Source organism: Oryctolagus cuniculus, chromosome 17 (genome assembly GCF_051225735.1).
Source record: "Oryctolagus cuniculus isolate XC-2025 breed Fujian yellow rabbit chromosome 17, ASM5122573v1, whole genome shotgun sequence".
Lineage (NCBI taxonomy): Eukaryota > Metazoa > Chordata > Mammalia > Lagomorpha > Leporidae > Oryctolagus > Oryctolagus cuniculus.
The window spans coordinates 20,712,419-20,732,500 of record NC_142883.1 but is presented as its reverse complement, the minus strand read 5'-3'; the positions used below and the strand labels follow the sequence as shown (position 1 = coordinate 20,732,500).

The 20,082-nt window shown below is 59.6% G+C and overlaps 3 protein-coding genes across 12 annotated transcripts in view; 2 read left to right on the top strand and 1 right to left on the bottom strand.

Moving 5' to 3' along the window:
• Positions 1-13,720, top strand: part of ODAD4 (outer dynein arm docking complex subunit 4) — a 30,036-nt gene extending 16,316 nt beyond the window's left edge. Inside the window, exons 8-13 of one of the 3 annotated variants that reach the window (XM_089317794.1) lie at positions 1-72; positions 950-1,146; positions 5,057-5,157; positions 9,226-9,304; positions 10,941-11,494; positions 13,580-13,720. The exon at positions 1-72 is cut by the window's left edge and continues 15 nt beyond it. In XM_089317794.1, the coding sequence (XP_089173920.1) occupies positions 1-72; positions 950-1,146; positions 5,057-5,157; positions 9,226-9,304; positions 10,941-11,407 (916 nt within the window). In that variant the 3' untranslated portion in view covers positions 11,408-11,494; positions 13,580-13,720. Of the gene's footprint in view, positions 73-949; positions 1,147-5,056; positions 5,158-9,225; positions 9,305-10,576; positions 10,889-10,940; positions 11,495-13,579 lie in introns of those variants that run through there. The other 2 variants (XM_089317795.1, XM_089317796.1) reach the window with 2 other exon arrangements.
• CNP (2',3'-cyclic nucleotide 3' phosphodiesterase) lies at positions 12,446-18,583 on the top strand. 2 transcript variants are annotated; one of them, XM_089317809.1, is made up of 4 exons: positions 12,446-12,532; positions 13,580-14,249; positions 15,599-15,738; positions 17,104-18,583. In XM_089317809.1, exons 1-4 carry the CDS (start codon positions 12,530-12,532, stop codon positions 17,551-17,553), a joined length of 1,263 nt encoding a protein of 420 aa, XP_089173935.1. In that variant the 5' UTR covers positions 12,446-12,529; the 3' UTR covers positions 17,554-18,583. The 2 variants fall into 2 exon arrangements, with proteins under 2 accessions (XP_089173935.1, XP_089173934.1); XM_089317808.1 differs by having other exon boundaries at positions 12,446-12,586.
• A 1,064-nt stretch (positions 18,584-19,647) lies between these two features.
• Positions 19,648-20,082, bottom strand: part of DNAJC7 (DnaJ heat shock protein family (Hsp40) member C7) — a 34,598-nt gene continuing 34,163 nt past the window's right edge. For all 7 annotated transcript variants that reach the window (XR_016224019.1, XR_016224018.1, XM_089317806.1 and 4 more), the window contains one exon: positions 19,648-19,963. Coding sequence is in view for 5 of the 7 variants with exons in the window: in XM_089317806.1 (XP_089173932.1) it covers positions 19,926-19,963 (38 nt within the window). In the remaining 2 variants the exon portion in view is untranslated. The remainder of the gene's footprint in view (positions 19,964-20,082) is intronic.

Below are 20,082 nucleotides of genomic sequence, written 5' to 3'. Positions count from 1 at the left end.
AAAATCGAGAGCCTTGGACAACATCGGCAGAGTTTTTGCCAAAGTTGGGAAATTCCAGCAAGCCATCGACACGTGAGTGCCCAGGGATTGCCCGCTCCCCACCAGAGGCCCGGCCTTCCCACCTGCATGCTGGTGTCCCAGCCTGGGGTCAGAGTGCCCGGCTCTGCCAGAGGACCACTGGCCACTAACTCCAGGCCCCTCGGTTAGATTAGTCCCTGGGATAGAGTCAGCATCTTCACGAAATTTTCCAGTGGTGAGAGTCACCGGGAGTACTTGTTAGGCATGTGACGTACTGGGTCTTTCCCAGGTATGTTAGTAGGGAGCTGGATTGGAAGCAGAGCAGCCTGGACTCAAACCAGCAGGCTCCTGTATGGGATGCCAGCTTTGCAGGTGGCAGCTTCACCTCAAATGCTATTTTTTAAAAAATATTTATTTATTTATTTGAAAGTCAGAGTTACATAGAGAGATGAAGAGGCAGAGAGAGAGAGAAGTCTTCTATCCGCTGGTTCACTCCCCAGTTGGCCGCCAGGAGCCGGGAGCTTCTTCTGGGTCTCCCACGCGGGGGCAGGGACCCAAGAACTTAGGCCATCTTCCACTGCTTTCCCAGGCCATAGCAGAGAGCTGGATTGGAAGTGGAGCAGCTGGGACCTGAACCGGCGCCCATATGGGATGCTGGCGCTGCAGGCAGCAGCTTTACCTGCTACGCCTTAGCACTGCCCCTCACATGCTCTTTCTAAGCATGATTTTCAACTGTTGCCTCAAATTTGGTCCCATCGATGTTGTCAGAATAGCTTGGGTGGTTTTAAACCATGAAAATGTGTATTACCTCTCCCGGGGACTGGTGGTTGGAGAACAGGCTTTGTTGGACTCCAGCAGGAAGCCCTGGCCTCCTGTGGCCCAGTGCAGCGATGAAGAGGAAGAAGCTGCCCCTGGTTCTTCCTCTTCCCAGGTGGGAGGAGAAGATTCCGCTGGCCAAAACCACCCTGGAGAAGACCTGGCTGTTCCACGAGATCGGCCGCTGCTACCTGGAGCTGGACCAGCCCTGGCAGGCCCAGAACTATGGCGAGAAGTCCCAGCAGTGTGCCGAGGAGGAAGGGGACATGGAGTGGCAGCTGAACGCCAGCGTGCTGGTGGCGCAGGCACAAGGTAGGGGCTCAGAGACCGCCACACTGCCTTTCCCAGCCCTGGAGCCCAGCTCGCAGCTCCCAGCTCGGGGCCAGGCGTCCTGCCAGTTTGTCTCTGCCCAGACAAGCTCAGAGAGGAGGAGGAGCCGTTCCATTTTGATTGGCACATGGTAAGCGTGGGCTTTAAGCAAAGGTCAGGAGTTGCTGCCCCTGACCTTGAGCTTAGCCGCTGGCCAGCACTGAATCCCGTCGTCCTCAACACCGTGCCCACAGGTGAGGGTTCTTCTATTTGTAGACAGATGGAGCTAAAAGAAATCTATCTTGGTGCAAAAGAATGTGAAACCCATGCAGAGTTTTTGTAGTACGCATTTTCCATGAGCTTTTCTCCCCCTTCGGAAAACATTTATCCCGGCTCCCAGTTTGAGGTTGCAGGGTCGGCAGCCCCAGGGCCTGGTGACTGGAGGATGCTGGCTGAGCGGCAGCCCTCATGGAGGCAGGAGGCAGAGAGCACGTTCCACGAATCTCAAAATTCACTTATTCATGTGTTTATTTGAGTCACAGAGAAAGAGAGAGACAGGCAGAGTTTCCATCTGCTGGTTCACTCTTCAAATACCGGCAGTGGCAGAGGCTGAGCCAGGCCAAAGCCAGAAGCCAAAAATGCAATCCAGGTCTCCCAGGTTGGGTAGACAGGCACCAATTACTGGAGCGATCACGTGCTGCATCCCAGGGTGTACACCGGCAGGAAGCTGGAACCAGGAGTGGAGCTCGGACTTGAACCCAGCACTCTGATATAGGATGCAAGCGTCCAGAGCCCAACCACTAGGCCAGATGCCTGCCCTTCTCAAAAAGTTGTTGAAGACCCCTCATTTGCATGGATTTCAACATTTTCTTTTGCAAGAAAATAAGCTTATCTCTGTTTTTTTAAATATTTATTTATTTATTTGAAAGGCAGAGTTACAGAGAGAGAGAGAGGAAGAGACTGAGAGAGATCTTCCATCTTTTGGTTCATTAGCAGGGAGCTGGATCAGAAGTGGAGCAGCCAGGACTTGAACTGGCGCACATATGGGATGCAGGGGGCAGCTTTACCCACTACACCACAACGATGGCCCCAAAATAAACTTATCTGTGGCCGGTGCCGTGGCTCACTTGGTTAATCCTCCGCCTGTGGTGCTGGCATCCCATATGGGCACCGGGTTCTAGTCCCGGTTGCTCCTCTTCCAGTCCAGCTCTCTGCTGTGGCCCAGGAAGGCAGTGGAGGATGGCCCAAGTGCTTGGGCGCCTGCACCTGTGTGGGAGACCAGAAAGAAGCTCCTGGCTCCTGGCTTCGGATCAGCGTAGCTCCGGCCATAGCAGCCATTTTGGGGGTGAACCAGTGGAAGGAAGACCTTTCTCTCTGTCTCCCTCACTGTCTAACTCTGTCAAATAAGTAAATAATAAACTTATCTGTAATTCTGTTTTCCACAAACCTTTTATTTTCTTTGTTTCCTTACTTTCTTCCTTCCTTTGAAAGAGAGACAGGGAGAAACAGAGAAGAGAGAGATCATCCATGTGCCAGAATACCCAAAATACCCAAAAACAAATATTCTCCAAATACCCGCAGAAACAAGGGCTGGGCCAGGCCAAAGCCAGGAGCCTGGGACTCCATTCAGGGATCCCAGCTGGGTAACAGGGGCCCAAGCACTTGGGCCAGCATCTGCTGCCTCCCAGGAGCATTAGGAGGAAGCAGGATTGGAAGCAGAGCAGCTGGAACTCAAACCAGGCACTGTGGCATGGGACAGAGGCATCCCGAGCGATGCCCACCTCTTTGGCCCTCAATTTAGAGATGAGGAAGGGAGGCACTGAGAGGGGGGTAGATTGGCTTAAGTTCCGGGAGGAAACTTTGTAGAGTGATGGAATTTTTTTAAAGATGTATTTTTGGGGGCTGGCATTGTGGCATAGCAGGTTAAGCTGCCACCTGGACACTGGCATCTCATATGGGTGCCAGTTCAAAACCTGGCTGCTGCATGTCTGATCCAGCTCCCTGCTGATGCATCTGGGAAAGCAGCACAGGATGGCCCAAGTGTTGGGTCCCTGTACCCACACGAGAGACCTAGAAGCAGCTCCTGGTTCCTGGCTTCAGTCTAACACAGTCTGGGCTGTTGTGGCCAATTGGGGAATGAACCAGCGGATGGAAGATCTCTTTCTCCCCCCTCCCTTTCAAATAAATAAAAATAAATCTTTATTATTTATTTGAAAGGCAGAGTTACAGAGAGAGAGAGAGAGAGAGAGATAATCTTCCATCTGCTGGTTCATTCCTCAAATGGCTGCACTGGCCAGGGCTGCGCCATGCTGAAGCCAGGAGCCTGGAACTCCATCCGGGTCTTCCACGTGGGTGGCAGGAGTGCAAGTTCTCGGGCCATCTTCTGCTCCTTTCCCAGGTGCATCAGCAGGGAGCTGGATTGGAAGTGGAGCAGCTGGGCCTCAAACCAGTGCTCCCATACAGGATGCCGGCACCGCAGGCGGCAGTACACTGCACCGCAATGCTGGCCCCTGACCAAATCACCTTCAGGTAGAAACGTTAGACATAAGAAAATGCTGGTTCTTCCAAGTGCCGAGGCAGAGGCTTCCGGCCAGGGCATAGCCCTGAGCAAGGTGGGAAGGGATGTGGCTTGTTAGGAAGCCAAATGGGGCAGTGTCAGTGAGGTCCTGGGGAGCACTCGCCTTCCTCTCTGAAAGGAAGCTCGTTTGTTGAGCTTCAATTGGTTGATCCATCCGTGGGTCAGTGGTTCCAGTCCCAGCTCCAGCATCAACTGGGAGGCGTGGAGATCAGACAAGCCGCTTCCCTGGGTGCAGAGCACTGCAGAACGGGAGTGGCCATGAGAGAGCTGAGGTCTACAGCTGGCCCATGGGCTACCTCCAGCCTCCACCTTTGTGTAGCGTTTGTAAGAAATCTGAAGGATCATTTAACAAATACGGCTTTGGGCCAGTATTGTGGCGTAGCTGGTAAAGCCACCCCCCACAATGCTGGCATCTAACATGGGCATCGATTCGAGTCCTGGCTGCTCCACTTCTGATCCAGCTCCCTGCTAATGCACCTGGAAAGCAGCAGAAGGTAGCCCAAGTGCTTGGGCCCCTGCACCTACGTGGGAGACCCAGATGAAGCTCCTGGCTCCTAGCTTTGGCCTAGCTCAGCCCTAGCCATTGAGGCCAATTGGGGAATGAACCAGCAGATGAAAGATTATCTCTAACTTTCAAATAAATAAATTCATAAAAATAAAAAATATGCCTTTCCTATTCTGGAACAATCTAAAGATGTGGCAAGATGGAGCAGTCAGGGCCAGCGCTGTGGCACAGTAGGTTAATCCTCCACCTGTGGCACCGGCATCCCATGTGGGCGCTGGTTCTAGTCCCGGCTGCTCCTCTTCCAGTCCAGCTCTCTGCTATGGCCTGGCAGGGTAGTGGAGGATGGCACAAGTCCTTGGGCCCCTGCACCTGCGTGGGAGGCCTTGAGGAGGCCCCTGGCTCCTGGCTTCAGATCTGTGCAGCTCCAGCTGTTGTGGCCATTTGGGGAGTGGGCCAACGGAGGGAGGATCTTTCTCTGTCTCTTCCTCTCACTGTCTGTAACTCTATATCTTAATAAATAAAATCTTTAAAAAACAAAAAACAAACACAAAGATGGAGCAGCCTCCCCAGCCCTGGAGACCCATGACGTATGCACCAGCCCCTTGCCAGATTCCCCTTCCCTAACTGACCCCTTTGCGTGGCCTGAGAGCCAAGGCTCAGGTGCCCAGGTCCTGGTCCCCCGGCTGAGGCAGCCCAAGACTGTGAAGGGAAGGCGGGTGCTGAGGCTGCGGCCCGGGGGCTGACTCCCGTCCTCACAGCCTCCTAACGTGGCTTCATCACGCCACACACAAATCTCACCTCCTCCCTGTGCCTTCCCCCTCGCCATCCAGTGAAGCTGAGAGACTTCGAGTCAGCCGTGAACAACTTCGAGAAGGCCTTGGAGAGAGCGAAGCTGGTGCACAACAACGAGGCGCAGCAGGCCATCATCGGCGTGAGCCCCTCTCGCCAGGGCGCGCTTGGGGGGCCGGGCCTCAGCTCCCCTGCCTGTCTTCCCAGCGGGGCCCTCTGTGCCTGTTTACTCCCTACCAAGCGCAGGGGTGTGCTAGGTAGAGCAGTGTTTGCAAGTCCGCCGCTGACGTCCGTTTGTATAGCAACCCAAAGCACATACAGAATTCCTGAAAAATTGGAATTAAAAGCTAAGTTTACTTTGGTGCAAAACATTTTTGAAGTCCATTGGTTCATTACATAGCTTTTTCATTACACACATTTTAAGAATTTATTTATTAAAGGCAGAGTTACAGAGAGGGAGAGACAGAGAGGTCTTCCATCCACTGACTTACTCCCCAAATGGTCCCAATGGCCGGGGCTGGGCCAGGCCAAAGCTAGGAGCCAGGAGCCTGGAGCTTCCTCTGGGTCTCCCATGTGGGTGCAGGGGCCCAAACTTTTGGATCATCTTCCACTGTTTTCCCAGACACACTAGCAGGGAACTGGGTCAAAAGTGCAGCAGCCGGGACTCAAGCTGGTGCCCATAGAGGATGCCGGCGTCACAGGTGACACTTTACCCGGTACACCGCAACACTGGCCCCATGATTTTCCTATTTATTTAAAAGGCAGAATAATGGAGTGGGGTAGGCAGGGAGACAGAGAGAGACAGAGACAGAGAAAGAATCTTGCATGTGCTGGCCACAACAGCAGGGACTGGACCAGCTGAAACCAGGAGCCAGGAACTCCCTCGGCTCTCCCACTCAGTAGCAGGAACTCAAGCACTTGCACCATCATCTGCTGCTTCCCAGGCACGTGAGCAGGAAGCTGGCTCAGAAGCTGAGCAGCAGGATGTGAACGCGTGCCCTGCTAGGAGATGTGGGCATCCCCAGTGGCAGCTCAACCCCTGCACCACGACACTTGCTCCCATAATAAGTATTTTTCAAGACCATCTGGAAGATCCCTTGTAGGCATGAATTTCAGAAGTTTTTGCACCAAAATAAACTTACCTTTGCATTTTTTACTTATTTGAGAATCAGAGCACACACTTCTGTCTGCTGGTTCACTCCCCAAACGCCTGCATCAGCTGGGGCTGGGACAGGGCCAAAGCTGCGAGCCAGGAATATAATCCAGGTCTCCCACATGAGTGGCGGGAACCCTATTCCTTGAGCCATCATTACTGCCTCCCGGGGTCTGCATTAGCAGGAAGCTGGAGTCAGGAGCCAGAGTTGGGGATTGAACCCAGGTAATTACGCTGTGGGATGTGGTTGTCTTAATGGCTAAGCCGACACCTGCTCCTAAACTTACCCTTTCATTCCGTTTCCATGAACTTCTTGAAGTGTGCTTGTATTTGAAAGAAACGAAAACTAGAAACAGAAGTCCTACACAACATAGGTACTACCTACACTGGTAATTCCTGTTGTATTCTGTTTTTATTTAATGCTGGTTGAGACCCTATAACTGATTTTAGGACCTGGAGTTTCCAACATATGACCTCCTCCAGGAGACAACAGGAACTGCTGCAGGCTTAAACCTCTCTTGTGCACAGGTGTCTCTGGAAGAACCTTCTGGCTTTTTCCAGCCAGGTGGGAAGGCTGTTGGAAAGCTGACCCCTGCGGGCCTCTCCCCTCCTAGATGGCCTGTCCCACCCAGCGCCAGCCAGCGGCAGCTTCCAGTCCTTCCCTGCCTTGTCACAGGCCGTGCTCTCTGCCTGCATTGTCCTCAGCCCGCCCTCCCACCCCTCTCTTGGGTTCCAGGTTAAAGGCGCCTTCTTCCAGGAGCCCCTCTCCCCCCCCACCGCGGCCGGGTCGCTGCCGGCTGTGTGAGCAAAACAGAAACTTAGCTGCCTGTGTTTCCTGGGTACCACATAGTACAGGTCTAGAATATTCTCATCGTGTTTCCTGGGTACCACATACTATAGGTCTAGAATATTCTCATCAGCAGCAGGGTTTCTTCCGGACAGTGCCGGCCCAGCGTAGGTGTCAGGAGGCAGGGGGCGGAGGCTTGGAGGTGCTTCGGGCTCTCCCACCCCCAGCCCTGTCCCAGAACCGCTCCAGGCGCACGTCCCCGGTAATGTCATGACATTAGCTCGCTGGCCTTCAGGACCTCGCCTCCCACTGCCCACCCACCGCCGTCCCCAGTCCCTTCACACACGCAGACCCTGCAGCCGCCACGGGCACAGGGCTGGACCCCAGGTAGCCTCTGTCCTTGAGAGGCCCAACTGCAAACCTGACAAGCAACACAGGGGCTTGCCCTGGGGCCTGCCTGAAGGTGCAGCAGGCACTTGGGGAGAGGGGCGAGGACTCCGGAAGTGATCCCCCCCCCCAGGTGTTCCCTGGCAGAGGCGGGCCTTCTGCTGGGTTCCATGAGACCAGGGTTGAGTTTGGCTAGGCCTGGCAGGATATGGGAGGCCCTGGGCACCAAGCAAGGGCCTGTAGCAGTCAGAAAAGAGACCATGGGCCTGGGTCCCAGGGCTGGTGGCATACAGGACAGCAGGGAGGAGCAGGGAGCACTGGGAGGGGCATTTCAGACCTGCTGATGTGAGGACAGTGATGAGCCCGACACTTCCCTCCCGAAGCCCTACAGGTGCAGGAGTCTCCCCTGCTCCCACAGTCCCCTCCCGGCGGGCCCAGCTCTGTCACGGTGCTGCCCCTGCCCCTGGCCTCCCGAGGAAGAACACCCACCCCTGCTGTCCACACGATCCACGTGCGTGGGCTCCGCACTCCTCGTGCACAAGTGCACCCTGCAGATCCTGGCACAGCAAGGCAGCTCAGTGAATAGTCACTAAGCACGGCGGGCGCTAAGCTAAAGGGGTGCAGGCCCTCAAGAAGCTGGCTGTGGGCAGCAAGAGTCACTCCAGCACCAAGGGGCCCTGCCGGTGAGGGAAGGAGGCCCAATGTCTGAGGGCGGGGCTGGGAGGAAGGAGGCGGAGCCAAACCTCAGGCTGCAGGCAGGCTGCGCTCCAGGCCCCTGTGCCTCCCACTGATGCCCTTCCAAGGGCAGCAGCCCCCGGCCTGTCCCCTCGGCTGCTTCTGACGCCCCTCTGGCTTGCTGCCTCGTGAGTGCTCAGTGACTTGGATTATCTGTTTCCACGGACTGAAGCCAAGAGCAGCTTTAGGTAAAAGGGTAGAAATTGGGTGCAGGGCGTAAAGGCACCTCTTGGGACATCTGCATCCCATATTGGAGCACTGGTTCAAGTCCCAGCTGCTCCACTTCCCATCCGGCTCCCTGTTAATGCACCTGGAAGGCAGCCCGTGATGGCACAAGTCCTTGAGTCCCTGCACCCACGTGGGAGACCAAGATGGAGCTCCAGCTCCTGGATTCAGCCTGGCCCAACCCAGCTGTTGTGGCCGTCTGGGGGAGTGAATCAGATGGAAGATGTCTTCCTCCCTCCCTCTCTGTCATTCTGCCTTTCAAATAAGTAAATCTTTAAAAAAAAAAAAAAAAAAAAAAAAAAAAAGGTAAAGCTGGCACCGTGGCTCAATAGGCTAATCCTCTGCCTGTGGCGCCGGCACATTGGGTTCTAGTCCCGGTTGGGGCACCGGATTCTGTCCCGGTTGCCTCTCTTCCAGGCCAGCTCTCTGCTGTGGCCCGGGAGTGCAGTGGAGGATGGCCCAAGTGCTTGGGCCCTGCACCCCATGGGAGACCAGGAGAAGCACCTGGCTCCTGCCATCGGATCAGCGCGGTGCGCCGGTCATGGCAGCCATTGGAGGGTGAACCAACAGCAAAAGGAAGACCTTTCTCTCTGTCTCTCTCTCTCACTGTCCACTCTGCCTGTCAAAAGTAAAAATAAATAAATAAATAAAAAGGTAGACATTAAAAATAGGTACAACTTCCAAATACAAGCCTAGGCCTCAGAGAAATGGATGTGGACTTGGCTGGCAGCCATGTGTCTATGCCTCTTAGTGTGGGTCATTCCACGTGGTCCAGAAATTGACCTCAGGGCAAGTGTCCTCAGCCAAGCCCCAAGGAAGTGGAGGGGGAGGCCGCACCAGAGCCTGCCTCCGGGCGGGCGGAGCCTGGGTGGGGACGGGAAGGCCGTCAGAAGAGGGCTCACGGCTCCCTCTCCCCTCCGTAGGCCTTGGATGATGCCAACAAGGGCATCATTGAAGAGCTGAAGAAAACCAACTACAGGGAGACGCTCAAGGGGAAGAGAGGTGAGCCCCCAGGCCGGGACGCGGCTGCCAGCGGCTGCCGGGGGGGGGGGGGCAGGGCCAGCTCCAGTCCCGCCCAGCGGCAGGAGAGTGAGCATTCAGCTCGGGCTGGCTCTGGAACCCAGGGGGCTGGGACCTGAGAGCCCACTCGTACATTTCCTGGATTCATTCATTAAGGGCTGGCAGAGTGCTTGGCACGCGCCGGGAGGCTGTGCGAGAGGTGGTTAGAACTGTCGCCCCCCAGGCCCGCGGCCTCCAGGGACACAGGGAAGGCCTCAGAGAGGGAGGGTCATCTGCTCATCTGCCTCCAGCTCCCAGAGATGCCCAGGGGCTTGTCAATGGGAGGTGGCAGGAAGAGGGGGCATTTGCAGCAGGGCTGGGCAGGAGCAGAGACAGAGACGGAGGGACAGTCACTGCCCTCGGGAGCTCTGCCTGCCCGCCCGCCCAGCACTGTCCGCCATCACCTTCCGCCCTCACTGGGGAAAAAGGGAGCTGAGTGAGGTGGGTGACCAGAGCCCAGCGGGGCGCTGCTCTTGGGGCCTGGCCCAAGGGGCAGGGGTGGGGGGGCGAGAGGCCGTACCGGCCTCACCACATTGTTCTCACGAGGCCTCCAGGGAGCCAACAGGCTCTCCTTGTCCTCAGCGCAGAAGTGAGGAAGGGGAGACCCGGAGTAGGGCGGGGGGGGGGGGGGCGGGGAGGCGGGAGGCTCCGCCCCGCTGAACTCTTCCTGCACAGGTCCACGGGGCTTAAAGCACGTCCGGTTCCAGAACCCTTGCTTTTACCAAGCCGTCTGGTGACAAGGGCAGCTTCTGTCTGGCCCCTGTGTGATGTGCTGGCTCCAGACATAGTGCAGTGACAGGGCCAGGTGTGCCGCCTAGAGCGGAGCCAAGCAGGTTCTGGGCTGCAGCCCTCGGGGCTCCAAGGCTGACAGGAGGAGCTTGCTGGGCACCTGCCAGGTGGTGGCCGGAGCCCCTCAGAGAGCGGCTGTGCCTGTGCCCTCCGAGCGGCTCTAAGAAGCCGCTCCCAGCAGCCTCTGCACCTCTGCTCCCCGCCGGGCCGCCGCGTGCCGCTCAGAACAGCAGGGGGCAGCCTTGCTTACGGTTTCACCTCCAGAGGCGGCGACGCCCGAGGACGTGCAGGTGCTTCCTGGAAGAGCACGCGAGGGAGGCCGGAGGCGCTGGGTGGCTTTGCACCCTGTGAGAAGCGAAGACGCCTTAGTTTCAGTTCCAGCTGAACTTGCTGCTAGCAGCCTGCTGGTGTTTTTTTTTTTTACAGACCCCCGCCCCCACCCCCGAACAAATAATGTCCCAGGCACGAAGCCAAGGAGGGACCCGATGAGGACGCGGGAGAAGACAGCTCCATCCTAGCTCCTGTTGCTCGGGTCAGGCCGTTATGGGTTTAAAACCCGGCCCGGCCCTCTCGGTGTGACTTTGACCTATCTCAGGCCCCTCGACGGAACACTGGAGCCCGTTGTGCAGCCTCCCTCCCCACGCCTCCTCTCCCTCCCTCCCTCCCCAGGTCGGCGCGGGCCCCGAGGGTCGCGCGGTCTGCTGGAGACCGCGGCTCCCCCACCCGCCCGGGGGTCGCGCCGCCTGCGCCCGCCCGGCCGCTCTCTTCCCGCCTGTCTCTTGTCTTCCAGAAGAGGGCGCTGTGCGGACCGAGGACAAGGCAGCCAAGGCCAAGGGGAGGGAGCCGAGGAGGGGGCGAGAGGACCCCGAGAGGGTGGTGAAGCGCTGGGATCCGGAGCCCGCGGAGAGCGAGAGGGAGGTGGACGACGTGGAGCTCCGGGAGGCGCCGTCGAGCACCACGCGGTGGGAGCGCGAGGCGGAGGCGGCGGCGGCCCCCCGGCTGTCGGGCGAGCTGGGCTCCGGGAGGGCCCTGTCGGACCTGGGCAGGCGAGAGTCCAGGGAGATCTACTGGAGGCCCTCGGGAGAGCTGGAGCAGGCGCTCCTGGAGGAGCTGCGCAGACCCGAGGCCGGGAGCTTCGAGGAGTCTTCGGAAGGAGGCGGCACGGGGACGGAAGAACCGGGGACCGCGCAGCGGGGCGAAGCCGGAGAAGCGCAAGCCGCAGCGAGCGCCTCGGAGGCGGAGAAGGAATCCGAGTGACGGCGTGGCGAGGAGCGAGGGCCGCGGGGCCGCGCGCTCGGGGACCCGGCCCTCCTTCAGCCGGGCCTGGAAGCCGAGCGTTGCCTTGTAATAAGGAAAAGACGGGGTGGGGGGCTGGCTCGCACGGGTCACCGCTCCCTCTTCCTCGCTCTTTTCCCATTAAATATGCATCTTGCCCTTTCACGAGCCACGAGCCTGGCTTCGCCGTCTCTGCCCCCCTACTCTCGGCAGTCTCAGGGCGGACGTGCCCGAGGTGCTAAGGAAAGGTGGGGGCGGGGAGGGACAGGTGCCAGGTGCGCCCGTACCCTGAAAGCCGACAGGGAGGCGGGGAGAAGGGCACGACCGGCCGCCCAGGTCTGGCCGCGGGTTCGCCTTGCCGAGGGGACCCTGTCTGAGGCCCACTTGTCACCCTGGGGCCCTGAGAGCAGGGTGGCGAATGCCGGGCCTGGTAAGGGGCTCGGGCCCCAGGAACCCACGGAAGGGCGAGGAGCGCCGCGGCCGCCTCTGCACTAGGGGGCGCCCGCGAGCACGGAGCGCGCCGCCCCGCGCCGGGACCCGGGAAACCGCGCGCACCCACCGCGCGGGGGCTGCGCGGAGCTGGGGGCCGAGCGGCGGAGGCTCCCGGCAGGCACGGGCGGGACGGGGGGCAGCGAGAGTGGGCTTCAGGCGGCACAATTTCCTGCAGAGCCAGAACACTCGGCGGGAGTAAAACAATGTATTCTATTGGGGAGAAAAAAAAGTAAAACTTGACGCCAAAGTTAGAGGGGAATAAAAATATCAAAGTTTATATAAAGCCGGGGTCCGAGCCGGCACTCGCTCGCTTCATCCCGATGCTGGCGCGGCGGCCGCGTTCATGAGTTCATTCGCGCGCGGTCGAAGAGAGCGGCCACAGGTGCGCGTCAGGTGGGGCCCGGGCGCGCGGGGCCGCGGCGGCTCCTTCCCCGCTAGCGGGTCTCAGTTTCGATTCCCCGCGCCTGCGCGCACATCGCCCTGGCCCGCCCCCCGGGCTATGTAAAGCGGCGGGCTCCGGCCCCCAACGTTGAGGCTGGCGTGTCGCTCCGCGCAGGCGGGTGGCCTGGAGCGCGAGTGCCCGCACAGGCGGCGACGGCTGCGCCCCCCATCATGGTGAGCGGATGCGCGGGGGCGCGCGTGGGGGCGGCACCGCCGCGGAAAGCGAGGGTATTTTGGGATTCTTGGGAGGAAGTGGCGAGCATAGGAGCCCCGGGGCTGGCGGCTGAGCGAGCGCGGTCTTGGCCTTGCAGCGCAGCCCGCGGGTAGGGGCGGCGGTGAGACCCTGGGCGCGGGGGGATGAGGGCCCTAGCGAGGTAGGGACCCAGGGGGCACAGAATCTGCTGTTGTCCTGGGGCCACCGAGCGGGCGGCCGGACCTGGGTGGACCAGGGACTGCCTGCGACGCTGGGCTGGCGTTCCTTCCCGTAAGGCCTGCTCAAGTCTGAGCATGCGGGTTCGGCCCTTGGGTGCTGCCGGCGGGCGGGCGCGGTAAGCGCCTTGTCACCTGTGGCTTCTAGCAGACAGGAAGACAGATGGCTCAGAGAGGAAGCGGCGGGCAGAGCTGGACCCGACACAGGTGCCCTGCGCTGCCCAGTCCTGGGGCAGGCACAAATACCGCGACTTTGTGGGGGCCTGGGAGCGGGCAGAGGAGGGGGTGGCAGGCGGTGAATGAGGCCCTTTGTCCAGTGCACTCCTGCCCTGCCCCCCGCCAGCCATTCTGTGGGACCATTGTCCCCCCATCGCAGACAAGAGAGTATTATCCGCTGCTGCCATTGTTGGAGGCAGTCTCTGGGTAACCCTCCTCCACCCCCACCCTCCTCTGCATTAGAGCCAGGGCAGAGACAGAGACAGAGACAGAGCGTGCCGGCTCCAGAGAGGACGCACGGCCTCAGTAGGTGTCGGGAATCTGAGCAGGGGCTGGCCCCAGACCCACAGGCCCCAGGGCCTGCTCTGTGAGCACTTCTGCCCCCCGTGCCCCGGAGAGAGGGGGTGGCAGGGGGGGATCGTCCAGGCCAGTGGCCCACGGGCAGCCAGGGAGGAAGAGTCCGGCTTGGGAAGGTGCCCACTGGACCCCAGGGGTGCTGGCAGACAAGGGGGCAAGGCTGGTGGGCTGGCGCGGGGCCCCCGGGGGCTGACGACTCCTCTTCCCGTCCCCACACAGAACAGAGGCTTCTCCCGAAAGAGCCACACGTTCCTGCCCAAGAGCTTCTTCCGCAAGATGTCGTCGTCCGGGGCCAAGGACAAGCCCGAGGTGCAGTTCCCGTTCCTGCAGGACGAGGAGACGGTGGCCGCGCTGCACGAGTGCAAGACGCTGTTCATCCTGCGTGGCCTGCCCGGCAGCGGCAAGTCCACGCTGGCCCGGCTCATCGTGGACAAGTACCGGGACGGCACCAAGATGGTGTCTGCCGACGCCTACAAGATCACACCCGGCACACGGTCGACCTTCCCCGACGAGTACAAGCAGCTGGACGACGACCTGGCCGCCTACTGCCGTCGCGACGTGCGCGTGCTGGTGCTGGACGACACCAACCACGAGCGGGAGCGGCTGGAGCAGCTCTTCGAGATGGCCGACCAGTACCAGTACCAGGTGGTGCTGGTGGAGCCCAAGACGGCGTGGCGGCTGGACTGCGCCCAGCTCAAGGAGAAGAGCCAGTGGCAGCTGTCGGCCGACGAGCTGAAGAAGCTGAAGCCCGGCTTGGAGAAGGACTTCCTGCCACTCTACTTCGGCTGGTTCCTGACCAAGAAGAGTTCCGAGAGTCTCCGCAAGGCGGGCCAGGTCTTCCTGGAGGAGCTGGGCAGCCACAAGGCCTTCAGGAAGGAGCTGCGGCACTGTGCGTGGCTGCGGGCTTGGGGGGCTCGATGCGCTCACGGGGCTGGGCACCACGTGGGGAGGGCGGATGGACGGGTGCTCCCTGGAGGTGGTGGCCGCAGCAGCGGTGGCTCCAGGTGCTTCCCGGTTCCCCTCCCCCTCCTGCCCTCCTCTCCCAGTCTGGATCCTGGTCAGGAACAGGCGATGGGCAGGCGTCCGCAGTGGGGAAGTCTGCAGTGTCTTCGTAGTCAGCTGCAGCAGCAGAGCCACGTTCCGGAACAAAGCCTGTACCCCGTGCAGCCGTATGCTGCAGACAGACTGAAACAAGGTCTGCTGTGATGCTGCCGGGGATGGTTCCCGGGCCATGGGCCGCCCAGCGCACCCCTTGGCATCCCTCAGCTCCGGACAGTGCCAGTCTCACAGGCCCAGAGGGGACATGGGGTTGTGGGCTGGAGCCCGGCTCTCGATCTGCTGTGGCAAAGGCCTTTGTCTCAGGGAGAGGGCAGGTCTGGGATGAGGAAGGGTTCCAGGGCCCAGGTCTTCCTGGGGATGTCACCCAGTGATCTGCCTGTGCCTGGAGCGGTTTCTGACATCCTTGAAACAGTATCCACCTGTTTCTTTGTGTGGGAGGCAGGCAGTTTGCACCTGTAGGAGTCTTCCCAGAATGCTCTTCTCGGCTCTGCAAGCTCGCTGGGAGTGAGCCCTATGCTGGCTCCGGGTCAGAGCTGGCAGGCTTGCCCTGCAGGGCGCCTGCCCTCAAAGGCCGCTGTGACCCTTGGAAACTGGGATGCTCTTCTGCTTGGGGTACAGAGGGAGAAGGGTCACAGGCCTGCTCTCAGCACAGAGGTCTTTCTGCCCTCCTTGGCCGACTCAGCAGGTAAAAGCTGGCTAGCTTGTTAGCCTGGCACGGCCCAGGCAGGCCCTTCGTAGGCTCTCCTCCACCAAACCAGCGGTCACTTCCCCACGTGGGTCCAGATGAAGTGGGGCACCACTAATAGTTACTCAAGGGTCCTGGGAAGATTGTTTCACTGGATCAGCAGAGAAGGATCGATCCTCTGTCCCAAGCCAAACAGCTGGGGAATGGCTGAGATGTTTCTGGCTCACTCCACGGAACCACACCGCCCGGCCCTGCTTATCTGCCCCCACCCGCCCGGCCCTGACACTGCTTTCCCCTTTCCGATGGGGTGCAGGTGCCCATACCCATGCTGCCTGCCCCGGCCTACGATGCCACAGGGGCTGGGGGAGAGAAGTGAAACTCGCACCCCATTAAAACCAGCAGCGGGAACACTCACCACAGCTGCTGAGCCACGCGCGTTGATCGCTCCAGGATTTAGTGGGCTCCCTGGCCTGACCACCCCTTTCTCCCCGCAGTCATCTCTGGGGATGAGCCCAAGGAGAAGATCGAGCTGGTCACCTACTTTGGGAAGAGACCCCCAGGTGTGCTGCACTGCACCACCAAGTTCTGTGACTACGGGAAGGCCGCGGGGGCTGACGAGTACGCCCAGCAGGAGGTGAGTTCTCCCCAGGGACGCTCGGCTCGCGTGGGAAGGGCAGCAGCTCCTCCTGCAGCTCTCCCTTACCTGGACCCCAGCAGCCTGCCCACGGGCCTTTTCCTTCTACGGCCCCAGGGATGAGGTTGGCGCAGCAGGCTCCCACTGGGGCCTCCAGAGCCTAGGAGCCCCTTCCCCCCAACTAGGGCCAGTGACTCACTGGCTTAGGGGTCCACATCCCTCCCCACCACAGGGCAGGCCCCCTGTGCCCACATTCCCTGACGGGGTGATCCTTAAGCTTCGTCAGCAGCCTCCCCCGTGAGGCCTTCCCTGAGCCCTGGCACGCCCCGCCCCCCATTCTCCACCTGGGTTAAGGCAACCATCTCCCTACTGGTCTCCTCCCTTCAGACGGTGGCTTCCCGAGGATGAATTGTCAAGACGCCTTTCACCCTGGTGTGCCCTGGCCCTAGTTGAATGAATGAACAGGACTGTGTGACCCTTGCCACAGCCACCTGGGACCACTCACTCACTCACTCAGCAGTATTTACTAAGCACCTGCTCCATTACTGCTGGGACAGGGGCTGTGAGCAGAACCAGAGATGCTTTTGATGATGAAAGAGATGGAATTCTCAGAGTCAGATCCTCATACTGCCACAGAATCTGATATAAACCAAAGGGGATGGTGGATTTCATCAAGGACACCTCTGATCTCTCCCTGCCTTCCAGGGCGCTGCCCGGGTACCAGGGCCATCAGCGGTAATGGCATCTGGCCCTGGTTGTTAGAATGCCTCCTGTCAACTCTCGGGTGGGCTCGGGGGTTGGCCCCAATTCACAGGGCGTAGAAGTTAAACACCTTGCTGACAGCCCCAGAGCTAGAAAGCAGAGGTGCTGGGTTCTTTTTTTTCTTTTCTTTTTTTTTTTTTTTTTGACAGAGACAGTGAGAAAGACAGAAAAGTCTTCCTTCTGTTGATTCACCCCCCAAAATGGCCGATACGGCCGGCGCTGCGCCAATCCAAAGCCAGGAGCCAGGTGCTTCCTCCTGGTCTCCCATGTGGGTGCAGGGCCCAAGCACCTGGGCCATCCTCCACTGCCTTCCCGGGCCACAGCAGAGAGCTGGCCTGGAAGAGAAGCAGCTGGGACTAGAACCTGCACCCATATGGGATGCCAGCGCCCCAGGTGGAGGATGAACCAAGTGAGCCATGGCGCCGGCCCCGGTGCTGGGTTCTTGACCCCCAAGTCTGCCTGCCACCAGCTGTCCCGTCTGCACACCTGCGCTCCCCGCTCTTGGACTGGCCTTTCTCCAGGTGCAGTCCACACGTGCTCGGTGCTGGGCTGTCCCCCTCCAGAGGCCGCCGCTCCAGCTTGGCCCTCCTTCCCTCTCCCTAGGTGGTGAAGAAATCTTACTGCAAAGCCTTCACACTGACCATCTCTGCCCTGTTTGTGACACCCAAGACCACTGGGGCCCGGGTGGAGCTCAGCGAGCAGCAGCTGCTGCTGTGGCCGAGTGACGTGGACAAGGCGGCGCCCTCCGACAGCCTGCCGCGGGGGAGCCGCGCTCACATCACCCTGGGCTGCGCGGCCGACGTGGAGGCCGTGCAGACGGGCATTGACCTCTTGGAGATTGTGCGGCAGGAGAAGGGGGGCAGCCGCGGCGAGGAGGTGGGTGAGCTCACCCGGGGCAAGCTCTACTCCCTGGGCAGTGGGCGCTGGGTGCTGAGCCTGGCCAAGAAGATGGAGGTCAGGGCCATCTTCACAGGCTACTATGGGAAGGGCAAGCCTGTGCCCACGCATGGCAGCCGCAAGGGGGGCACCTTGCAGGCCTGCACCGTCCTCTGAGCCTCCTCCCTGCACCTCGCCCTTCACTCTACAAGGGAAGGGGAGGAGAGGGAACTGTGCCTTCCCCCATCTTTATTTTAAGATTCCTACCCCTCCCCCCCTTTTTTTATAGTCAAAGTTAAAAGTTAACCTGCCTGTAACTTTTTGGAAACTTGTAATATAACTGCCCCCTTCCCCCACCCTCATCCCCTCTAATACTCAAGCTGTCAACTCGAGGAGCGTAGGTGGGCACATTCAGGAACCCGCACCAAAGCTGAGGAGGCTGGGCCGTGCTGGGCCTGGGCCGAAGCCAGAACCCTGCCCTGCCCACTTCCAGGTACTGGTTGGCCCCGCCCGTAGCCCAGGGCCGGGCTAGTGGGGGAGACTCCTGGACCTCATCACCCCACTGCTGGAGGCAGAGGGCAGTGAGGCAGGGCAGGCACCCACTGCCAAAGCAGTGGCTCTGGGAGAACCCCTGGACCCTGACCCCACTTCTTAATCACTGTGGCCCCAGTAAGGCTGGGGCTATCTACCAGGGTAGAAAAAGGGATTTACCTCCCACCTTCAGCCCCAAGTCCCTGTGCCGGCATCACACCCTAACTCCATAACTGGGGAGAAGAACAGAACAGGAAGCAGCAGCCTGCTTCTGGCCTCTGCCCAGGAAGGCAGTGAGGGGCTGACCGCCCTGTCTAGTACTGTGGCTCTGTTGCATCGTGGGGAGATGGAGGCCAGAGACAGCATGGTGGTGGCAAAGCGGTCTGTCCAGCCCATCTTGCCCCCATGGTGCCTCTGGAGGCCTCTGGGCCTCCTCTACAGGGGGTTGGTGGGCACACAGAGCCAGTGGGGTGGACCCCAAGCTGGTAAGGGTTTCTCAACATTGCCACACAGCCTGTGTTCCTGGGGTGCCCTCCAGCTCCCTCTGCTCAGTAACAGGACCTTGCTAATCGGGCTGTCACTCAACAGAAGTGCTTGGGATTTATGTTACTATCCTGGCTCTGCCCAACTCCGGCAACTTGTACGACTGATAATGAAATAAATGATGTTAATCCTGGCTGTGCGTAGTCTCTCTCGCCCTTCTGTGCCCAGCTCAGTCTTCCCAGGGGCGAGGGCTGGGTTGATTAGGACTGGCTTTTGTCTCTCAGCTTGGGGCCATCGGTCCTGTCTCCCCTCTGCTGGCTGGGCACAGCTGTGGCGAGGCTGGGCAGCCGAACAGTGCTGGCTTTCATGAGGCAGCAGAACAGAGCGAGGCTGGCCTTGGAAGTGGGGGCTGGCTGGGCCACAAAGCCCGTCGTCCCCATTACCAGGGTGCCAGGCCTGCAGGCATCCCCACCCGTCCCATCCCTTTAGAGAGATTTGTCTCAGCAAGACCTCAGACTCATGGTAGGGGCTTAATAGCCCGTGCAAAGCTTCCTGGGCCCAACTCGGGGATTCTGTCACTACCGCCTAGGCACCGAAGGAAAAACTAGAACGAAAGGGGCAGGCAGGAGCTCATAAAGAGAAATGTCAGTTCTCTGTCCCTGGCTGCATGCTAGCAAAGCGCCAGGTGTGCGCCTAGAACGCCCCCAGCTGTTCACCTCAGCTGAGCAGCCTGACACCCGCCACTGCTGCCCCACAGCCGGGCCCCAGTGTGTAGGAAGGGAACCAGGAGGAGCAGGAGGTGAGGCGCTTTTCTGAGAACAGTGTTTCCAACCACCAAGCCAACGGCAGCACCAGACCCAGTGGCAGTCCCATTCTGGAAGGGTCTGGGGGTTGGGAGGCAGGATTTCATCCTTGTCTCCTCCTCCCTGGGGCCCCCGTCAGCAGCGAGACCTGAGCTGCTGTGTAGGCCACCCTGTCGGGTGAGCACACCTCTATTCTCATGTGTGAGCTTCGGACACACAGCTCCTAATGGCTGTGGCTGTGGCTGGCCCCACCAGGTACTGCAGCTGCCAGGGCCTGCTGGCCCCTCCTGTCTCCCTGTGTTTGGAAAGGTAGTCAGAACCCCAGGGCACCCACAGCCCTGGGGGGCAGCTTCCTGGCCTTTAGGCCCAGGGCAGGACGGTCCCATGCTGAGGGCTCAGCTCTGGCCACTGACTGCAGCAGGGTAAGAAGCAGCTGCCAGAGCAAAGGGCCAGAGAGGGTCAAAACATTTTATTCCTTGTTTTTTAATAAAGTTAAACAGTAAAACAAAAATTCACAAGCTGCCTCCCTGTCCACCCCCGCCTCCCTCCCCTCCCTGTAGTCTTCGGCGCTGGCTCCCTTTCCTTCACCCACTCACACAGACACGGGATCCAACTGAGAAAACCAAACTGCGCTAAGTACACGGAGACATGATGAAGAGGAGGTGAACTGTCCACATTCAAGGTTTAACTCAGCGAGTCTGCATCTTCTGGGTTCTGGGTGGCTGCCCTTCATTAGCCAAACTGAAAAAAGAAATTCCCTGGGCCAGATGCTGGAAGGGAAGAGAAAGCCTTGTTAGCCGGCTCTGTGGGTTTTCCAGGGAGGACTGTCTTTGCTCCGATAATGGAAAAGTCGCCAAAGGCTGCTTCAAGGGCCAATAAGGAAATCCCA

Excerpts from the sequence above, each read along its gene's own strand:
- CNP (XM_089317808.1), top strand. The coding sequence starts at position 12,530 with ATGGTGAGCGGATGCGCGGGGGCGCGCGTGGGGGCGGCACCGCCGCGG. Across the intron at positions 12,587-13,579 it reads CACCGCCGCGGAAAGCGAGG|AACAGAGGCTTCTCCCGAAA; the intron begins GTATTTTGGGAT and ends GTCCCCACACAG. Across the intron at positions 15,739-17,103 it reads ACGAGTACGCCCAGCAGGAG|GTGGTGAAGAAATCTTACTG; the intron begins GTGAGTTCTCCC and ends CCCTCTCCCTAG.